The following is a 19353-nucleotide window of genomic DNA, read 5'->3' on the forward strand; positions in this document are numbered from 1 at the left end:
ACTTACTACTTTATTATAGTCTAATCCTACATGCTTGTAAACCTTTATTTCTCATATTTCTGGACAGCAAAACATCTCTGTCCAGTTATCAGATTATTTTTTCTCCGGTGACAAATATCCCATCTTCCTCTTCCAAACCAGAAGCCCCCCTCTCAATCCAACAGCATTCACAAGAGGCCATCAGAGGTTTCTGTATACTGCATCCATGACCCTACCAGCAAAAAAAGCCACAGGGAAACACAGGTGCTAAACAGAGGAAACCAAGGCACAATCCTGACCTCTTTGGCTCAGGACTCCACAGTTCAGCTCCAATTGTCTACATTTTGTCTAACTATGATCACTCTGTGGAAATGGGAGGTCTTGGAGGAATCTCCAAAGGAAGGAAAGGTATGCCACCACCCAGCCCTACCTGGAATACCGGTGCTGTGGTCAGCACATGCAGAAGAGCAGATAGGCAGCTCTATGAACTCTGTGCCAGAATGTTAACAGCTGAAGAAAATGACTCCCGTGATGTCTAAAAAGGGATGGGAGCTTGATAGCTTCTTTGGGGGCCCCATGAACAGCAAAGGCAAAACAGGAACCATTCACTGGACTGTGGCACAGAGACGGTGTTTGGAAACAGCAGTCTATGGAACAGGAGTCCAGGACTGCAGATTTGCTAGGTAGCCAAGAATGGTCACAGCAATGAGGATGTGATCGGGAACACAGTGGTATCCAGAACAGAGGCTAGAACTGGGATTTCACCTGCATGCTCCCTCCCTGCCAGACAAGAGCTAGTCTGTTCCAGATCACTGAGTAAATGAAATGCAGGTCCCTCACTGCAGTCTGAATAGCTAAGGAAGAGGTAACAGACATGGCTTCCCTTCACATCCTGTTCATTCAAGCAGCACATATGGCTGGAGCAGCACAGCACCTTCCATCCCTTAAGGATTTCTGCACCTTTACTGAGAGCAATTCCACAAGCAGGAATAAAGAGTGCTAACACTGCAAGCGTACATTCGTCAAGGAACACAAACATCTCCCTGGCAGAAATCAGTCCAAACCAACATCTTGCTGACTGCTATTTTGATTTCCCATTCAATTTTAATCATTGCAAGTAGTTACAAGCTAGCTGTCATTTTCCAGGTACTCCAAACACACATGTCTAGCTCCTGCCCATCTCATCAGTAAAAGAGAACCATAACACACAGCAATTTCTCCCAATCTAGTTCAAGTGTCACGTATTTTTGTGGTGATATTCTTTCCAGGAGAGGATTTAAACGAAATTGTGTTTCCAGGCTATTAATATAGATGACAGTTCACTGTTGGCTAAGAGCTGACATATTATATGCATAAATGTATGCTTCCCATGCTGCCTCCTGTTCTATTTTTGGTCTTTCTCAATATGTCTAACATAAGAAAGTAGAAATACATTGGCAAAAGTTCATCAAATAGTGGAAGTTGTTTTTTTATCTGTGGTCAGGATATATATGTCAATATTACTAACAGCACCTGAAATCAGTAAAAACAGATGCACTCTAAAAGCAATTTCTTTTATGTTGCACTACATGTGTTAGTCACACTTTAAATTGGTTCATCCAGTTCTGTTTGCTTGGAGGACTGTAAAATAATGCAGTGAACTTCTGTGCACTTTCACATAGGAAGCAGAGCACACAAACTGCAATAGGCAATACAATCTAAAAGGGATTTTTTCCTTTCTGATTTTTCTTCAGTTTGGTACAAGAAGTTGCAAAAAGCAGAAGGAGAATGCTGGTCCTGCTGAGCACAACAGCCCTCAGTTGTAGGGAACACGTGAATTTCTTGTGCCCCTTTCATCACCAGAGCTCAGAATGAGTGCAAACACACAGAGCCCAAAAGCACACACACCCTAAGGAAAACACAGCACAAGGTGATTAACAATCTAAACATTTACTGCCCACTCTTCTCTAAAAGGGCAGTGTGCTTTAAAAGTAACCAGCAGTATTATTTACCATCAAAAGTCATGCTCTTTTATTAATATCATTCAACTTCCTTTGGGAAAAAGAAGATAATTTTGAAGTGCTGAATTAATTTGTATGTGGTTGAACAGTGGCCTGAGGATTTCAAAGCGCTTTCTTTTCTTCTGAGAGTTCCTCAGCCCTCCAGACAGCTCTAGCTTTCAAAAAGATGATTCAAACCTCAAAGAGGTAGAAGAGACAAACTCCATCCTTGTGTTACAAAACAAAGCAAACACAAAATTAAAAGAGAGAGGGAATCATTTGTTCCAGTTTGGGCCTGACTGTGGTGAAAGAGCCAGCACCTAACCCTAGCTATCCTAAACCCCACTCCAACACTAACTGCCCAGCCAATTTTCCTGCCAAAAAATCAAGGTTACCTTTAAAAGCATATCTTTATGTAAGAGCCTGTGATTAGCTCGACTCTTTTAATGAAAGAAAGTGATGGTGAATTCCTGAAATAATTTGATTCTGAAAGGCTCCCCACACCTTTGCTGCTTGCAAAATGTTTTTGCTTTTGCAGAACGAGGCCTCCCCTGAAGGGTCACTTAACATCCACCTAGAGAGAAGACCGAGTGAGCATATGCCGTGCTTACCATCCCCTTCATCCACCACTGCTCTGATGACCACTGGAAACACACCACGGTCCAAGTCAAAGTTCAGCTGAGAGAAAGAAACAACATCAATTTAGACAATGCACACCAGGCCTGTCTGAAGACTTGCAACAGTGTTAGCAATAAAAGAATGAAGTTACAGATACCAAGCTTTCACCTGCAAGGGCAGCAGGCTCTCCCACTAAAGGCTGTGCCACCACCCCAGCTGTGCCCAGAGATTATGAGGCTTCAGGAAGCACTGAAAGCAGAATTCTCTGCATTATTTGTTGATCATTTAGCCCTTTCTGAGGGGCTGCAGAGGCTGTAAGGTCCCCTCCAACTCAAGCCATTCCATGGCTGTAGAACAGCAGTACGCATTATGCTCCCTAAACCACAAAAAAACAACCCTTATACTTGTATGAAGTTCTTGAAGATGTAGAAAGAAATCTGCAAAACTTCAAGCTCACACTGCACTTTGAAGAAACACCAGACTGATTTCCATCTCTTTGCATGTTATGAAGCTCAGGTCCCTGACCTTCTAATAGATGAGAGTGAAAATTTAAGAGTTGAGAGTTTCCTTGAGTGCAAGGAAAATAGTCTGAATTTCTTCCTTTGTCTTGCACTTCATTAAAGCACTTCAAAAGCTACGTGTGATCTTATACACGCAAGAAAAATACAACCTTACAAACACTGTCCTATGCCAAGAACAGAAGTGGCTCACAGACTGGACTTCTAGTGTTTCAATTAATTACTGATTTGGTTTTCTTGTCTCATCTCTTGCCAAGAGAGAAAAAGATGTCCTTTCACCATGGTGCTCCAGGCAGTCTGTTTCCAGTTTCCCAGTGAAAGCTGAGACTCACTTCAAAGCGCCACGGGGTCCTTCAGGTGATGCTTTGGGGCCTCCTCATCTTTCCTCACCCTCTGCACTACTGGAGCCGTGATTTCCTCCATTAAGGTTCTCAAAAGATACACCAGGAGGATAATCTCAGTCACCGGCACAAATGGCAACCCAGAACACCAGACTGGATGCGAAGCAACCCTGACAGCAAGCCTGGCATAGCTGGAAATGGTTCCACTCTGGATGAACTACATCTAAATGCTGATAACTGTACGTGGACATGATGTACCTTGGCATCCATCCACCAACAGGCCACAGCCCACTGCTCACGTGGCTGCACCTCTGCTACTGGCTGCATGCTTTGGTCTACAACTCACAGCCTCCCATGGGCTGTGTGGAAGCAGAGGCAATCTCAACCCTACCGCTCTTCTGCCAGTAGTTGAGTGGCTCAAAGGCACACGATCTGAACGTTTTCTAGAAACAGCTCCTAGCTGCATTATGCACACAGCTGCTCAAATATGCATATCCAACTCTAAATGGAAAGCACGTGCTGGAAGACCTTGTGGGTTGAGTCCTGCTGTCTCAGATATTCTTCAAACCTGAGGGATGCAGATTTTCATTCTTTGTATGATGATTTTACATTTTATTCCTCCTTCAAGTGACCATAATCTCCTTTTAAAAGAGCAGAGTAACACAGAGAACATAAAAGCATCATTTAACATCTCAGTACTTGTTAGATGAAACTAATAGGGCTGCTACTTTCTATCCTGCATTTTTGAGCTATTATAGCATACCAGAGAAGGAGAAAAAAATAATTGAGGACAGCTGATTAAGACTGCTGAAAGAAGCTTAAGGCCTTGCTTTGCTTCCTGCTCTGATTAATTACTGTAACACAACAGCTACTTTTTGTCCATATGGAAGAAAAGTCACATCACAGTAAAGCAACCAACTGTGGTTGCTTTACCATGTAAATTATTGCATTCTCAAACAAAAGGCCTCTTTAATGGTTCGTTTCCCAGTCATTTTTAGGGACTCGAAAATAACTGCCAACACAAGCCTTACACTATAGCTCACAAGCAAACCAGTGTGTTATGAAAACAAAGTAAAAAGTGTGTTTTTATAAGGTTTTTATAAGGTTTTTCCACATAGCAACTCAACATAACACTATTTTCCATTCTGCTGACCAGCCAAGAACTACATCATCTCCAAGCATTACACTGAGCAAAAACGTGAAAGAAATCTCTTTTTTTTTTTGTTGACAACACCAACAATGAAGTAGGAGGGCAATCTGAACACGTAACTGTACACAGCTGAATGATAACACTCAGCCAGCTGTCAGATAAAAGCACTTCAGGGGACAATTAAGAAGATTTAGCATTATACTGGATTTGAGAGAAAAATACCAAACAACGTACACACACAGCCAAAGTGGGGAAAGAAACTTCTGAACCACAGTGTTTGTCCCACATTGTCTCAACAACCAGAGCCCCCATGAAAGCAATGAAAAAGACCAGAGGATGCGGCAGAATCGAGTAAAGGGAGCTAGAAACTTACTTTTCCACTGCATCTCCCTTCTCCTTTAAGCTGTCAAAGGGACGTGACTTTAGTACTCAAATTAAAACCTTGCTGCCAGGAACAAAAGTGAAAACCAAGCTTCCCGGTTCTTTAAGAAAGGGATCTGAGCTCCTACTTTCCAGTTCTCTCAGATGACAGAAGGGGTTGAAAAGCAGCTCTTCCAGGCTTTTGTAGGCTGAACTTGTGAAATCATATATTGGCAGAGAAACCAGGACATCAGGAGGCCAGACTCTGCAGGCTCCTGCTAACTGCCACAGCACTGTTAAAGCACACGACTGATTCTAATTAAAACTGCAACTCCAAAACAATAGCTATTCAATCTTTTCAAAATACATGAAAGATGACTTTTCTTTCTTTCCTTTTTTCTTTTTTTTATCTTAATTTTTTAATAGGTAGTGTTTCCTATTAGGGTTCACATACACAATGCTCTTATACAAGGCTGGAGAAGAAATGAGCATTGTATTAATTTTGACCTGGGAGAAGGTCTGCAGGAACAAATGTATTAGCAGTAGCTACAGGCCAACTCCTCTGCATGAGGAATGTCTCAGGACAGCTCTGCACAGAGGAGGGCAAACAGCAAAGCCTTTCTGCCTTGTGTAACATGCAGGGAAGCCCCTGGGCCAACGTTTAGAGGCTCAAGAAGCAGAGTTACTGCCTGGACTGGAATTCTGCAGAGATACCAAAATTAATAGGACTCCACAGATCTTGCTATGTAGTAAAAGCCACAGAGCTTAATTAAAACCAAACCTTCATCTGTTTGCAGTTATGGGTTAAAGAAAAATAAAAGGATGAAGGCATCCCCTTATTCGGCATTAATGAACCAGTGTGGATCTGCCCCAGGAGGGAGAGTATCCCCTCACTGCACGATACTGCTTGAGCTAATAATGCAGGACACAGCCCTTAAATAGAATAAGACTTTTTTAGAACAGCAGACTCCAAACTACTTTTTCACTCCCATCAATATAACAATTTTGGTCATACACTCCTTGTATATATATACATATATAAATTTATGAATTATCAGCATTTACTGCTGAAGTTCTTCTCACACCCTAATGAATTGTCTTGCATGTATCCCATTGTGGAGACCACTGGAGTCTGGTCTAAATGACAAGCAAAAAAAAGAAAGGGGGAGATGAAGACAGACCCTTTCAGAATCTTTATCAGCTTTGTCCCAAGGTAACCAGGAAAGACTTAGCAAGTGAACAGGAGCACATTTGTTTCCACAAGTTCTCTGGCTGACAGGGAGAACAAGGCTGAAGAGCGTAGGTTCCCCTGGGAACAGCTGTGCCAATCTCTGCTGTCTCCCTCGTATGCCAGCTGTTGGGATGCCAGCTGATCAGCGTTATCAGAAGTTGCTTCTTTCAGTTTCTTTTCTTCCCTGTTTGCCTTATCTTTTTGCCAAGTTCCCAGGCAGTGTTCATATCTGCTCCTCCCAAGGCCCTGTTTGTCTCACACCCACAAAACGTGCCGTGGCAGCTGTGAGTGCAAATCTTCCAGCCATATCTCAGTGACACTAAACAGAGGCCAATGCTTCTGGAGCAACAGAGTTGTGGAAAGAAGGCAATGTGAAGAAAAGACTTACCTCGTCATCCTTCCAGTCTGAGAAATCAATCTTGAAAGAAGGCAGGGAGAATTGCTGGCTTACCCCTCTCTTGTAATGAACCGTCTCAGACTGCAGAGAGGGATTCTTTGTGCTGTATCTGAAGAAAGGGGTAAAAGAAGACTTGCTGTAACAAGTGATTGCTCTCTGCTAGGCTCTCATTCATTCACGCCTGTCTGCCTTCCAGGAATCACAAGTGGAAGCTCTAAGAGGCAGAGCTGGCAGGGGCTGGCAGCCATTCACTGGGAATACAAAAAGGGGAGGGAAAGGGAAGAAGGTGAGCATGGAGAGGGAAAGCAGCACAGAGAGGCAAGGTCGGATTGGATGCATACTGACCTGCCTGGAAACACTGCATGTCAGAGGAGCCTTGGGGTGCAGCAGCCTAGCAAAAGCTAGCTTGCTAAATCCAGAGCCAAAGCAATGCTGGCTTCCCACCCAGCACACAGTTATCTTCTGCAGGAAACCCAGGAAGAACGAGGACTGATCTAACAGCAGCATCACACAGCAAGGCACTAAGAGCTGCCCTTTGCCTCTGCAGGACAGGACTGCAGTGAGAAACACTACTTGGCATAGGGCCATTCTGGAAAGCAAGGTCCATTCAGACCAATTCCCCAGCTCTTTACTCCTCACATACTTCCCTAGAGGTTCACAGCACCAACAGCACTAGAGAACCACCAACCAGTCCTCTATGCCAGCCTCCTAGAGAAGTCACAACTCTCCCACTTACCCAAGGGCCATCAATGAAATGCAACCAAGTCCCAGCACTGCCAGGCTGGGCCAGATGCCTCTGGGAAGTGAACCAGAGCTAACATCCAGCATCTCCTGCATCCAGAACCCCCAGCACTGTCTGCCCTAGAAAATATATTTCACTACATAGAGCACAGCTTACAAGGGGCTGCAGTGGCAAAACAAGATTTTATGCTCCTTTCTGCCACGTGATCTCTGAACTATGCCAGCTCTGGCACAAAGGAGCAGGCAGTGGACTATAAAGCAGGGTGGGAACATCCAAAGCTGGTTTTACTACCGCAGCCTTTGTGCTGTTGAGCTACTAACACTGTGTTCAGAGCATACTGACAAAACAGAGAGAAAGATCCCTCGCCCAACAGGCCTACACTGCAGAAACAACAGACCTCCACAGGCCCAGTGATAGACAGGTCTAACTCCAGTTCTACAAGGAAGATGTTAACCCATCACAATGATAGGATGATGTCTCTCCTACACTGATTCTGACTTCCAGGGCAGAGTTTCATAAAGTGAGACTTGGGAGAATACTGCCCTCCAGCCACTGCAAAGATCTCTGAGCAGTCAGAAGCTCTGGTGACTGCTGAAACTTAACTGCTACTGGCCATGACTGACCAGACAGCCTGGGACAAGTGTCACATTAGAACCAAGAGCTCTAGGTTGAGTTTTTCCTTAATTCAAGCTGGGATATCACAAAGTATTCCCTGCCAATCAGCTTGGCATATTTTGCTGATAACAACTCTCAAACGATAAGGTGAACAGTGCTGCTGCCAGCCTTGTAAAGAGGACAACACCAGAAGATACAAAGGCATCGCTTCGCTGTGGACCAAATCAGTATGGAGTGCTGTCAGGTAAAGCAGTTAACAAAGCATGCACAGAAGCACAAAAAGACCATCCTTGCTTGTAAAACGATTCAGTACTCTGGAGGACATTCAGCTGTTCCAAAATGCAGACGCAGTTTACAAGCCGCCAGCTGTGTAAGCAGAAGTTGGAAAGCTCCAATTAGTATCAGCCTAACTAGACTTTGTGGAGGAGCACAGCACATCAGAAGAGGATGGCAATGCAAAGCTCTTCTACATCAGGCATAATGCCTTCTGGTTTCTCTGAGCTGGGAGCAGGAGGGCTGGATAGCTCACCTCCAGAGGTGGTGAAGGAAGTGTTGTGGGAAAAGCTCAAGTTGCACAGTCAGCCAGTAACTGCAGAACTGAGCATCACACCTGAGACTGCACATCTAGTAGAAAAGACCAGGCTGCAGGATAGCAGAGGTGATTAGTGAAGACACATCTGAGCCTTAATATTGTACAAGAAGCTATTTTACGTTAAAGGACCTGGATGTTGAAATGGGATTGGTGCATGTGCACAGACTTTGTAATGGATAAGACATCACAGTCAGCACTGGCTGGAGGACAAGGCGCAGCAATAACTGCTCTGCTTCTGCAGCAAATGCAGCTCTTGCTTTACTTACCATAACTATTTAACACTTACCTTCAATCTTGCTTTTGGAGCTTAACTTTCCTCAATCTCCCTAGCAACACCTCTGCAGCAAGGCCTACTTTGTGACTTTTTAAACACACTTCTAGCAACCCTACCACTGCATTCCCCTCTCCAAGCAGAAGGGGAAGGCAGGGCACATTCCCAGCCCCAGCTGATGCAGAGCCCAAAGATACCCTGCCCATGCAGGAGGCTGGGTTGAGCCAGGCTCCCAGCACCCACACAAACTGTTCTAGGCCTCCCAACCCGATGTCAGTGCACAGAGCTCACAGGGATGGCTGCCTGCCCTCCAGGGCTCATTACCCAACACACAAATTTAAAGCATAGTTATTAGGATGCATTTTGCAGCTGAGGCACTAAGAACCTGGATACCAGATGATGATGGATATTTAATTCCTCTCAAACCAAGAGAAAAAAAATAGGTTCTCCATTGGCATAATCTGCCTTTCCCTGGAAAACTGGTGTAGTTCCAGCAACCTCTGAGGATCCATGAGGAGATGGTCTTCAAGGTTTGCCACAAGATCAACGTTAAATTCTGAAAGGTCACGATGAAGATCAGGACCATCATGTGCTCTCTGCTCTTCTTGCCAAGGTAGATGCATTGACAATACATTACCCTCAAAGACTTTTCTGAACAGCACTACAATAGTGCTGCTTTACTGGAAGGTCTGACCCCATCCTTTGCATTTAAAGCACGGTGTGGGAGAGATCAGGATGACAGATCTTTTGTATGTGAATTACAGAGCGAGCAATTGAGTGAAGTTTTATTTACTGCGTTGTCAGGCGCAATGAATAGAGTATGCCTTTATCTAGCTCCTTTTGTGGCTCTCTCAAAGCTTCCCAGCTATGCAGAGGCACAATTCTCCCTGTGCAGCTGGGAAGGAGGGGAATGACTTATCTAAGGTGACAAGAGAGGAACCTACTGCAACCGAAGTGCAGAGGAGAGTGGAGGTCAGAGATGGCGTGGATGCCTGACATAGACAGTGTGCTTATTGAAGAATATAAGGAATCCAAGAAACTAACTGAAATTATTCCCCAGCTCTCACTCCTCTGCCCTCAGCTGAGAAGCACTTCCTACCTGCATGCAGTTGCTCAGTCCACGGCTCAAACAGACCAGATTTGCTACTGGGCACCTGTAGACTTCAATTAGCTCCCAAACCACGAGGAGCAAGGTAGTGTTTGGGAACCTCTGGCTAAGATGAGTGAATCTGCTGTTGCTACACTCTCATTAGAGAAGCAAGATGAACATGCAGGGGAGTCTCCCTCTCACTCCTCCCTAGGTCGGGGCCTGGGGAAGTTTACAGCAGGGCATCAGTCCCAGCTCTAGAGGGTACTCAGGAACCAGCTCTCCTGCTGCTGCAGCATGCAGCTGCCTGGCAAGCTCCACATCCTCAGTGAAGAAGGAGCCAGTCACATTCTGCTGGTGTTCAAAGGGTCCAGGAGCTGATGTGGAGAAAGTACATTGTTCCCTCTCCCTTCTATCTGCACATTTCCATTTCATCTTTGGACAGGATCTGAACAAGTGAGTTTTTGGGGAAGAGGGAAGTTGAGCAAGTGTCCCCAGTAACTCAAAGTGATTTTTTATTGATAAAAGAAACACTAACAAAATGTAAGAAGGCCGTAGCCCTGGTTCACAGCCGGAGTTAGGCAAGATCCAGCACCAAGAAACTCCTACACAGAGTCTAGAAGTTGTGGGTGCTCAGTTGGTGCACTGCAGTCTGCAGTCACTGCCACGCACACTGTTCTCCTCTTCCCCTGCCTCCTCACAAGATTTGGTTTCCAAGCCACGCCAGGAGGAAACAAACACCTTACCATGCAATGAAACCCTGCCATCCAGATCCTGTTCCAGCACCTGCAGCCATCTCACTTGAGCTCATTGCAGGGAGAGCTGCACTCCTGACTCTATCCAGGCTTCAAAGACGGCAACTTACAGAACAGCAACAGAGAAAGGCACAAAGGCCAGAACCCTTATTAAAGACAGAGGGCTTGTCTGTTCAATGAAATCTACACAATTTAGCTTTTCAGCATGTGAACTTTGTACACTACAGTCCCTTGGGGACTGGTGCCTGCATAGATCAAAGCAGGCTTTGGCTGTTAAGGCTTGTGCCGAGCAGAAAAAAGCTCTGCCTCTGATTTCTTCACATTGAAGAAATCTCTCTGTGCAAAGAATTCATATTAATCACCACAGTCCACAGCCAAAAGCAGCATGAGCACCTTTCAAAGGCTCTGAACAGACAGACAGAGGCTATTGATTAAACAAAGGAATATGAGTGCTGCTGTCTCTCCTACACAAGCTTTAGTGAAAACGGCCATGCGCAGAGTTACACATTTCAGTCGGATTTCATTTTGTGAACTACCTATTCAAATCTCCACATGCAGACAAAATACATCATGTATTGCAGTGTCACATCCACTTCAGTTTGGTAGAATGTTTGTAATGTGTAGCAGGCATTGCAGAACAAGCAAGGGAATTAGACAAAAAAAAAATTCCAGCACGCCCATTTGCGCATCAGCAACACAAACAGTAATCCTGAACAAGGGTGAAGACTAGCAGAGCTAAACTGTCATGCTTTCATTGTTTTCTCTTTATAATAAAGAAACATAGTATTGGCAACATTACTAGGACAAGAAAGAGTACCATCTCTGTCCAAAGAGGAAGGTCTTCGTCATAAGAAAGGACTGCAAAAACTCACATCTCTTATGTCACATTTATCAGCAGCTCATGATCTGTGCACATTGCTCCTGCCCTAAGAGCTGGCTGCCTTAAGTGCTTCCAGCTGGTCTGACTCCTTCCCCCGAGGAAACATCCACTGCTGCCATGTTATAACTACACAACCCTTCCTGCTAGTCAGCAAGATATTCACAGCTGGAAAAGTCCTGGGGGCCCTCCCAGGAACCTAATAGTGTGTGCATATCAAGGCTGTGCCAGAAAAGGAAAGGATACATTCACTGAGCACACAAAAAGAGAATACGTGCATCTCTTTACCTGCTCCCAAAAGCATATTTGTCTCCTACAATAAATCTGAAGGTACAAACACACAAACCATTCACTGCAGAAAAAAGCTGGCTATAAACCGAAAGTCCTTCAAGTATTCTCTAGGAACTGTTAGCACTGCAAGCAATACAGACTGTCTTATCATTTCTCTGAGGGACAGCACAGACTTACGGGTGATCACTAGCAAGTAGCTGATGTAGCTCACACATCTGTGTGCTTGTGCCTCCCTACGCTAAGGCAGGGATCCTCATACCCAGGTCCCATCCCAGTCATCCCCTGCACCCCTCCTCTCTGGCCCGCCCTTAATCTGTGTGCTCCACAATTTGCCCAGCAGAACAAACCCAACCGCTCCGTAATCCCCAATCCCTAAAATATCCTCCTGACCCAACACCCCATGTTCTTCTTCCCTCCAAATGTCCCGACAGGGCAGTTTCTCAAAATCAAAGAAAATGGACACAACCACAACAATACATAAAACTGAGGATAACAGGGACACTGAGCTGTTCAGAAGCAGGTTGCCATTAATTCCATTAATGCTGTTAAAAAGGCTCCAGACATAGATAGATCTGGTCTGTGTTATGCTCTGGGTCATTTACCAGCTGCTCCTCCAAGAACTAACATGTTTTCATCTACAGGTTCTTCAAGCACACTCTACCTGGACAAGAGATATTCAGACAGTCAGAGCAGTGGTCCCCTCAGATTTAATCTAATACCCATGTTGTTTAAGAGGCTGCTACTGTACCTGCACTAGCACCAGAAAGTACTGGACACCTTTCCCCAGATACATACATACACCATCTTCACACTTTATTGGTCAGCTACAACCCCACAATGGTAACAACAGCTTGCTGTGAAATTCAGAGTTCAGTAGCTCAGGACAAGATGCAGATACTGGTTGGGAGATGTGTTCAGCTGTACTGCTTCCCAGCCAAGATCTTGGCAACACATCTCCCAACATCAGTACCTGGGAGTGTGCTGAACACCCTCTAAGGCAGGTCAGTACAGGCAGCATAGGCTGATGAAACCTGCAGCTTTTAGATGGAGCCCAAGCAGTTCTAGGAGGAAGACTCCTGGATTGCAGAAACACTTTCTTCTCGTCACAGAGACTGGCTGTTCATAAAGCCAGGCCCACAGACCACAGGCAAAGGGAATGCTGTCACTCCAAGCTGAGCAAAAGCTTGACAACAAGCAATGCCTCACCTCACTGAGAGCCACATCCCCTCCATCCTCCCACTCCAAATTGTGTGAACATGATGATGTTCCCAGCTGCAGTTTCACAGAAGCACTGATGCTATCAGGTTTGGATGCTATCAGGTTCGGCAGTTCCTCCAGCAAAGAAGCAAAAATAACTTGCCTAGCACTTCTAAGGAGCCATGCTGCAGGCCAAGGACTAGGAGGAAATTTCTGTGTTAGAAAATGGTCCAGAAAGTTTCTCCCATTTTAGGAATTAGCATCAATTTAGGAAAGTAGAAGGAAAAAAAAAGAGCGTCTTTATAACAAAGCAGTCTTCTTCCCAATCAAGTGCTGCACAGCAAGAAATGCAGTTTTGGATTTACATACAGTGTAGTGCAACTCTTGCACACATTTGTTATTTAAATGTAGGTGTCAGCACCAAGAGAAATTGAGAAAAAGAGAAAAGTACCACCTCACGTGGAGCGAAGCTGCATTCCTAGTGCACTAAAAAGGCACTCTTACAGTTTCCTCTACTTACAGCTTTTTCCCCACTAGAACTTGAAAATAATAAATCAAAGTAATTATAGCACTGTCCTTTCAGAACTGCTTTGCAAGGCTGAAATCAGAGCTTCAAAAGGTTTTTACTAGCAGCCAGCAAATCCAGAGAAGCAGAGATGCCTAATTTGGGCAGCTGCAGCTAGCCCCAAGATGTGCTTCATGAGCCACTTCCACATGGAAAAATAGCCTGGGTTGAATTAAAGCAGCTTATAAAGTCTATATTTGTATCTCACTTCCCCCAGCCCCTACTACCTACACATCTGCATGAAATCAGGATCATGCCTTCAAAAAGTTTACTGGCTTCTAGCACAGCATCCCACACCCTATTTTTCTATAACATTTATTGTGCAAGAACTCCAGAGCAGAAATAGACAGCTCATCAATTCTATACTATGAGGAAGTTAAACTATGATTTATTAAATAAAAGGACAGCAGTGGAAGCAAGAGCTGAATCCAAGTGCTTTGACTTTCAGCACGAAGGGTTAGTGCTCTGGGAACTGCTTCCATCCTAACAGGGCAACTCGGTCACATCAGCCACATGTGGCAAAGAAATGAGCACTGACCACAGATCCTGGTTTCATGCAGAGGCAGGTAAGGTTCTCCTTCATCTCCTGAGCAGAGATCCATCTTTTGGTGAACCATGGACAGGGTGGATTAAAAACTTTGTATTTAAAAATATATTTTTTTATCTGAAGTTGAGAGTTATGTTAGCTTTCAGAGACTGTACCTAGGAATTCAATTTAAAAAGCAATTAGGTAATTCATGGCTGTTGCATAAGCTTTAAAAAACAGACAGCAGAACAAGAGGAAGCCACTGGCTTAGTGCATGGTATGAAATTTCAGTAAAATAGCATCCTTTTAAGTGAACCAGAAACTGTGTTTTCCACCTCCAATCAATGGACAGAGTTCCTAGTTACAGAAGTGAACACAGTCCAGAAACAATAAGCTCTATGCAGTAGCTACAACAGCAAATCCACCCTGGCCATGGAGGCCTTCAGTTCTTCCCATTAGCCCATAATAGTTTCCCTCTTGGGATGAAAACCAAGGAATGCTCTGCAAGGCAGCACAAGGGAAACTAGCTGCCTGTCCACGCTGTACCTGTATTAGGAAAAGAGGACTTCAATCTCCAAGGTTGCCATTCCAGCACTTGACTAGCACTAAATTCACAGGAAACCTAAGGACCTAAGAGACAGAACATGGAAACTTCATCAGGATTTCTAAGGCACCCTGCTGCATTCTATTTAGATTCAGTTTCTCAGAGCTGGAGGGATTTTCTGAGTTTGTCAGGAGGGATTTTTCAATCACTTAAAAGGATCTAATTAATTAACTTAATTAACAATTAACTAAGCAGTCACAATCTTCAACAGAAAAGAGAGGCTTAACAAAATCCTGGACCACGACATCCTCCAGTTTGGAGGAAAGCACATCTGGATGGAAGCACTGAAGTCGTCTCATTTCTAAAGCCACCTTATTCTGATCATTAGTGAGATGTTTATACTTTGTATAAAGCACATGAGCCACTTCATGGTTTGTCATACGTATTTCTCCCTGCCGAAACCTCTACAGATCACTTAAATAAGCCATGACTTCACCCCCAAATCAAGAGCACCACTGCAGAAGCCATCAGCACTATGTGCACAGAACTCCTGATCAGCCAAAAGCCTCTACTAGAAAAAGCCAAGAGCTTTTGCAGCCTTTACCCATAGAACAAGAAGAACTTTTTGTTCCATGGTTACTGAAGTCTGCAGTCATGTACCAGCAGCTCAAGTGTGCCCAGTGCACACAACGAAGAGCAAGTTTCAGCCACCATAGCCCTCAGTGAAGGGAGGAAATTTTTGTAATCTTAGAGGACACACACAGTGTTGATTGGAATGGTTTAAATGCGCTCACTTGGATAAAAAGGCTTTGAAATCTGCAGAGATACATTACTACAGTGAAGTATGTGAGGAAGATTCCATGGATGACACCCAGACCACTCTTTTTACAGCAAGCCAAAGGTTAGTCTGTACCTGACAGAAAACATACAGGCAGGGTTTCTGGGCAGAAAATGTTCCTGACAGCCTCTTTACAACACCCTGTTTTGAGGTAGTCATTTACTCCCAAATGGGACTTTGGATAGGTCTCAGTTCCTCACAGACTCACATGTACATGTCAAGCTGAACTCCTCTTTGGTGGCCCAGATGCTCCCACTCCAGGGAACACAAAAATCCATTCAGTGGTGTGATCTGGAAAAACAAGTCGTATTTGGAGAGGAGGGTATTTGCTTCTGTAATTTTGTAAATCATCTTGCTGTGTGAAAAAGCACACAGCTGTGAGTTCCTCTCCTTTGTTGCACACAAAATGGTTTCCCCACATCCAAAAGACAAACCAATGTGGGAACAAGAGAGGAAATTGGCTTTGTGAGGGAAGGAAGTGAAAGCAATATTCAAAGCTATCAGAGTATATAAAACAGAAAGAGAATCCACTTTCCATCATCTGCAGCAGCACTGCTTCACAGGCAAGAAAGGAAAGATGTTTGCCAGGCTCCTCACCTGAGAGGTTCTGTACCCCTCCAAGAGCCCACAAGACCAAGACTTACACGGCCATGCCACCAACAAACTCCTCCGTAGCCTGGCAGTAGATTGTGATGGCAACACGAGCATCTGCATCAAAAGTGAACTCCAGGCTGTACAGGACTTTCTGCTTCCCATTCTCCTCAGTAGGACTGTCCACATCATCTTTATACCTGCAAAAGAATGCCGAGGATTAGAACACATTTATGAGGTATTTCATAGCTATCAAGTTCACTCTGAAAATCAGAATAGGAATATTCCAATGTAAGTGCTCTGGGCAGAAAAGTCATCATGGGCTTCCATAATGCCCAGGAAATTTCCGTTCTTTCCTCTGAGGAAGGTTCTTCCAAGATTCTTCTGAAGTTATTGAAGTGAATTACGTAACAATGATGTTGAGAAGTCTCATCCAGTCTTACAGCCGTGGAAAGAGCCAAGAAGGTCAACTACTGAACATCGAACTTTAGGAAAAGCAACATTCTTCACGACTGAGAGGTACATACATTTATTATATGAACAAAAATTAACACATTCAATTGCATCAGGTACATGATAACCTATTCAAGAACGAGTATTTCAGTGAACATAAAAGGGAGCAATAACTTGAGTTTGGGCTACTGGACAGCTGGATCCCACTGTGTGACGGCCGACCGCCACAACAGAATATTACTCCTCCCTCCTGCTAAAAACACAGGCAACAAATCCAGTGGAAAAGGAGGTATGAAGCAGGAAGGCTGCAGGGCAGCAAGATACAGATGTGGGTGAGCTGTGAGTGCCAATGGCCAGGAAAACCAGCAGATTCTGGAACAAACAGCAAATGCAACATACCATGAGAAAAGCTCCCCTTGTCCTTAAGCACCAAATGACAGAAAGACACGACTCACTGGCAGAACAGAAGCAGATTCTCATACGTTAATTCAAACCCCACTGTAATTCTACAACTTCAGGTCCAACAGCTGGTTCATGTATTATGTAGTAATGGTGAATGCAGCAGGTTGGCTTTGAGAAGCGTACCACAATACTGCTCTGCTGCCCACCCCAGCCTCACTGCCTGTCACTATGAGCTTAATTGCCAGGATGCCTGGGTCACAGCCAGGCAGCTAATCTATTCAGGAAAAGCTTGGCACCATCTCTAAGTTCACAGTATTAATTGGCCTCTCCCCTCGTTAAACAGCCTCCACAAACATGCTGCACTGCTGAAAACACTCTGAAATAGGCTAGGCACACCTCCATCATTCAATCTAAAAATTGTCAAGGGAATTCATATTTATCAAGTTCACTGAGACGTAATAACTGCTGCCTAATTAAGAATTCTGGTATGAATTTTACTTAACACACTAAACAAGAATGAAATGTTCTGCTTCAGCCAATTAATACAGAAGGCACAAAATAAAATTTAAGAGCAGTACAATCAAATACCAAACATGCACATTTGTACTAATGTGACCTCACTAAATCTCTTGGGAACCTGCCTTAGCAGGAGGGGTTGGGCTAGAGGATCTCCGGAAGTCCCTTCCAACTCCTCCAACTCCGTGATAAATACTGCATACACTTGCATTTCTGTCTGAAAGACTCAAAGCAAGACTTTTGCCAGCGGTTCACTCAGGTCGGAGGAGTAAATCAAGTTAGAATACGTCCAAACTGCTAGTACAAAAAAACAAAACAAAACCCAGGAATGGGCAGACTAAATATCTGCAGCAGCCAGGAGACAATAAACAGTAATAGAATGAGTATTCTGTTGTACGTGAGTATTCCATGAGTACTTTCACACAAGCAGGTGACATTCAAAGAATAAAATCATAGCATTTCAAGGCTGTGCACAGGAAGCATTCTAGCCATAGAAAATATGATTGTAGCTTCGATATTTTGTGCTGGACCAATGTGAGAAGACAGAAGGCAACAATCCTCTTATCCATTTGCAAGTGTTGTGCATGTCCAGAGAAAGCAGCAACACGAGCTGCAAATTAGCTCTTGCTCTGTGGTCCTTTGCTGATCCAAGGTAGGCAGCAAAGGTCAAGAGGAGCAAGATCTCCAGGCTAACATGCACCTGCCAGTCCTCCAGAAGAAGTAGGGTAAGGGAAAGCCAGCACTTGCTTCATGCAGGCACTGATGGTGGTTAGCCAGCTCACCTGCTCTCATTGCACACAGAGGCATAGTTGCTGATCAACACAAGCCTAGATACCCAGAATAGCCCCAAGTAACAAAGTGGGATACCTGCAGGAGGGTGGATCCCACAAGAGCAAGATGTCAACAGTAAAACCATTCTCTGTTTTGTCTTCTTAGGGAAATCATTTTGAGCACCCAGATTCCCTTATCACCTTCCTGCTCCCAGGTTCACTCCTGCAGCTCCCAGCCAGCACTCAGAACACGTCCCCACACTTGTAAGTAGGAAAGGGTGAAATCTGGACTAGAATTGATCTGGCACTCTGGCTAACCTAGTTACTACAACCTAGTGCTTGGTGGGCAGGCTTCTGGAGAGGGCACTGCTGCAGAGTAGTAGAGTCGCAGACCTGTCTGCCTGCAGTAGCATCACTGGAACAAGGGGCAAAGCACACATTCTGAACAGCAGCAGCCTCAGTAAGGCTGCCTGCACATCTCCCATGGTGACATACTGGTGCTGGAGATTAATGAAAACATTGGCCACATAACAAGGAGTCATGTGATAAAAGGCTGCAGCTCTGCCAGCCAGCAGCTGAATCAGGGGACAAGCAAGGACTACCACAGTGCATACTTTGAGAGGCAGAGACATTTCATGTTCCACCTTATGGTGCAGGATGTAAACTTCAGGGGATCAACAAGACAAAGCCACACATTTTGCATTCCGCCCATCTTTGCAACAAATGTGGCATACAAGGAGGTGGTTCAGGAGTTTCAAGAGCCCTTCTGTCTCCATCTGTACTTGAAGTTTACAGTGTACATGTTAGTCTAGCCCTACAGGCAGTGCTGATGTGAGGTGGCCTCAGATGCGTGCACTAATTTAGAAACCAGTGACTTTGTTAGTGTGCCTTTTGGTCATGCACACAAGTTAATTACATAGCCTTAACAATCACACGTTCAGAGCAGAACAGACCGACCACCTTGAGGACAAATAGCTGATCCAATGCTATGATGTAAAAGTCAAAGCAGGCTGACCAAGGGAGCTGAGGCCACTTAGTCTGACATCCCTTCTGGATAAAACAGTGGAACTGCTGGAACTTTTTGCTTGTCTGTTAAAGAATTAAAAGATAAAAATATAATTAACAGCAGCATGTTACAGAAATGGGTC

General features: G+C 44.5%; 1 protein-coding gene across 2 annotated transcripts in view; it reads right to left on the bottom strand.

Annotated features, from left to right (window-relative positions):
* The window catches only part of MGRN1 (mahogunin ring finger 1), a 39054-nt gene that overhangs the window by 15158 nt on the left and 4543 nt on the right, over positions 1 to 19353 (bottom strand). For both annotated transcript variants that reach the window (XM_031555818.1, XM_010719378.3), the window contains exons 3-5: positions 16118 to 16264; positions 6565 to 6682; positions 2570 to 2636 (exon numbers count right to left, since the gene is read on the bottom strand). In XM_031555818.1, coding sequence (XP_031411678.1) covers positions 2570 to 2636; positions 6565 to 6682; positions 16118 to 16264 — 332 coding nt within the window. The remainder of the gene's footprint in view (positions 1 to 2569; positions 2637 to 6564; positions 6683 to 16117; positions 16265 to 19353) is intronic.

This window comes from Meleagris gallopavo, chromosome 16 (genome assembly GCF_000146605.3).
Source record: "Meleagris gallopavo isolate NT-WF06-2002-E0010 breed Aviagen turkey brand Nicholas breeding stock chromosome 16, Turkey_5.1, whole genome shotgun sequence".
Lineage (NCBI taxonomy): Eukaryota > Metazoa > Chordata > Aves > Galliformes > Phasianidae > Meleagris > Meleagris gallopavo.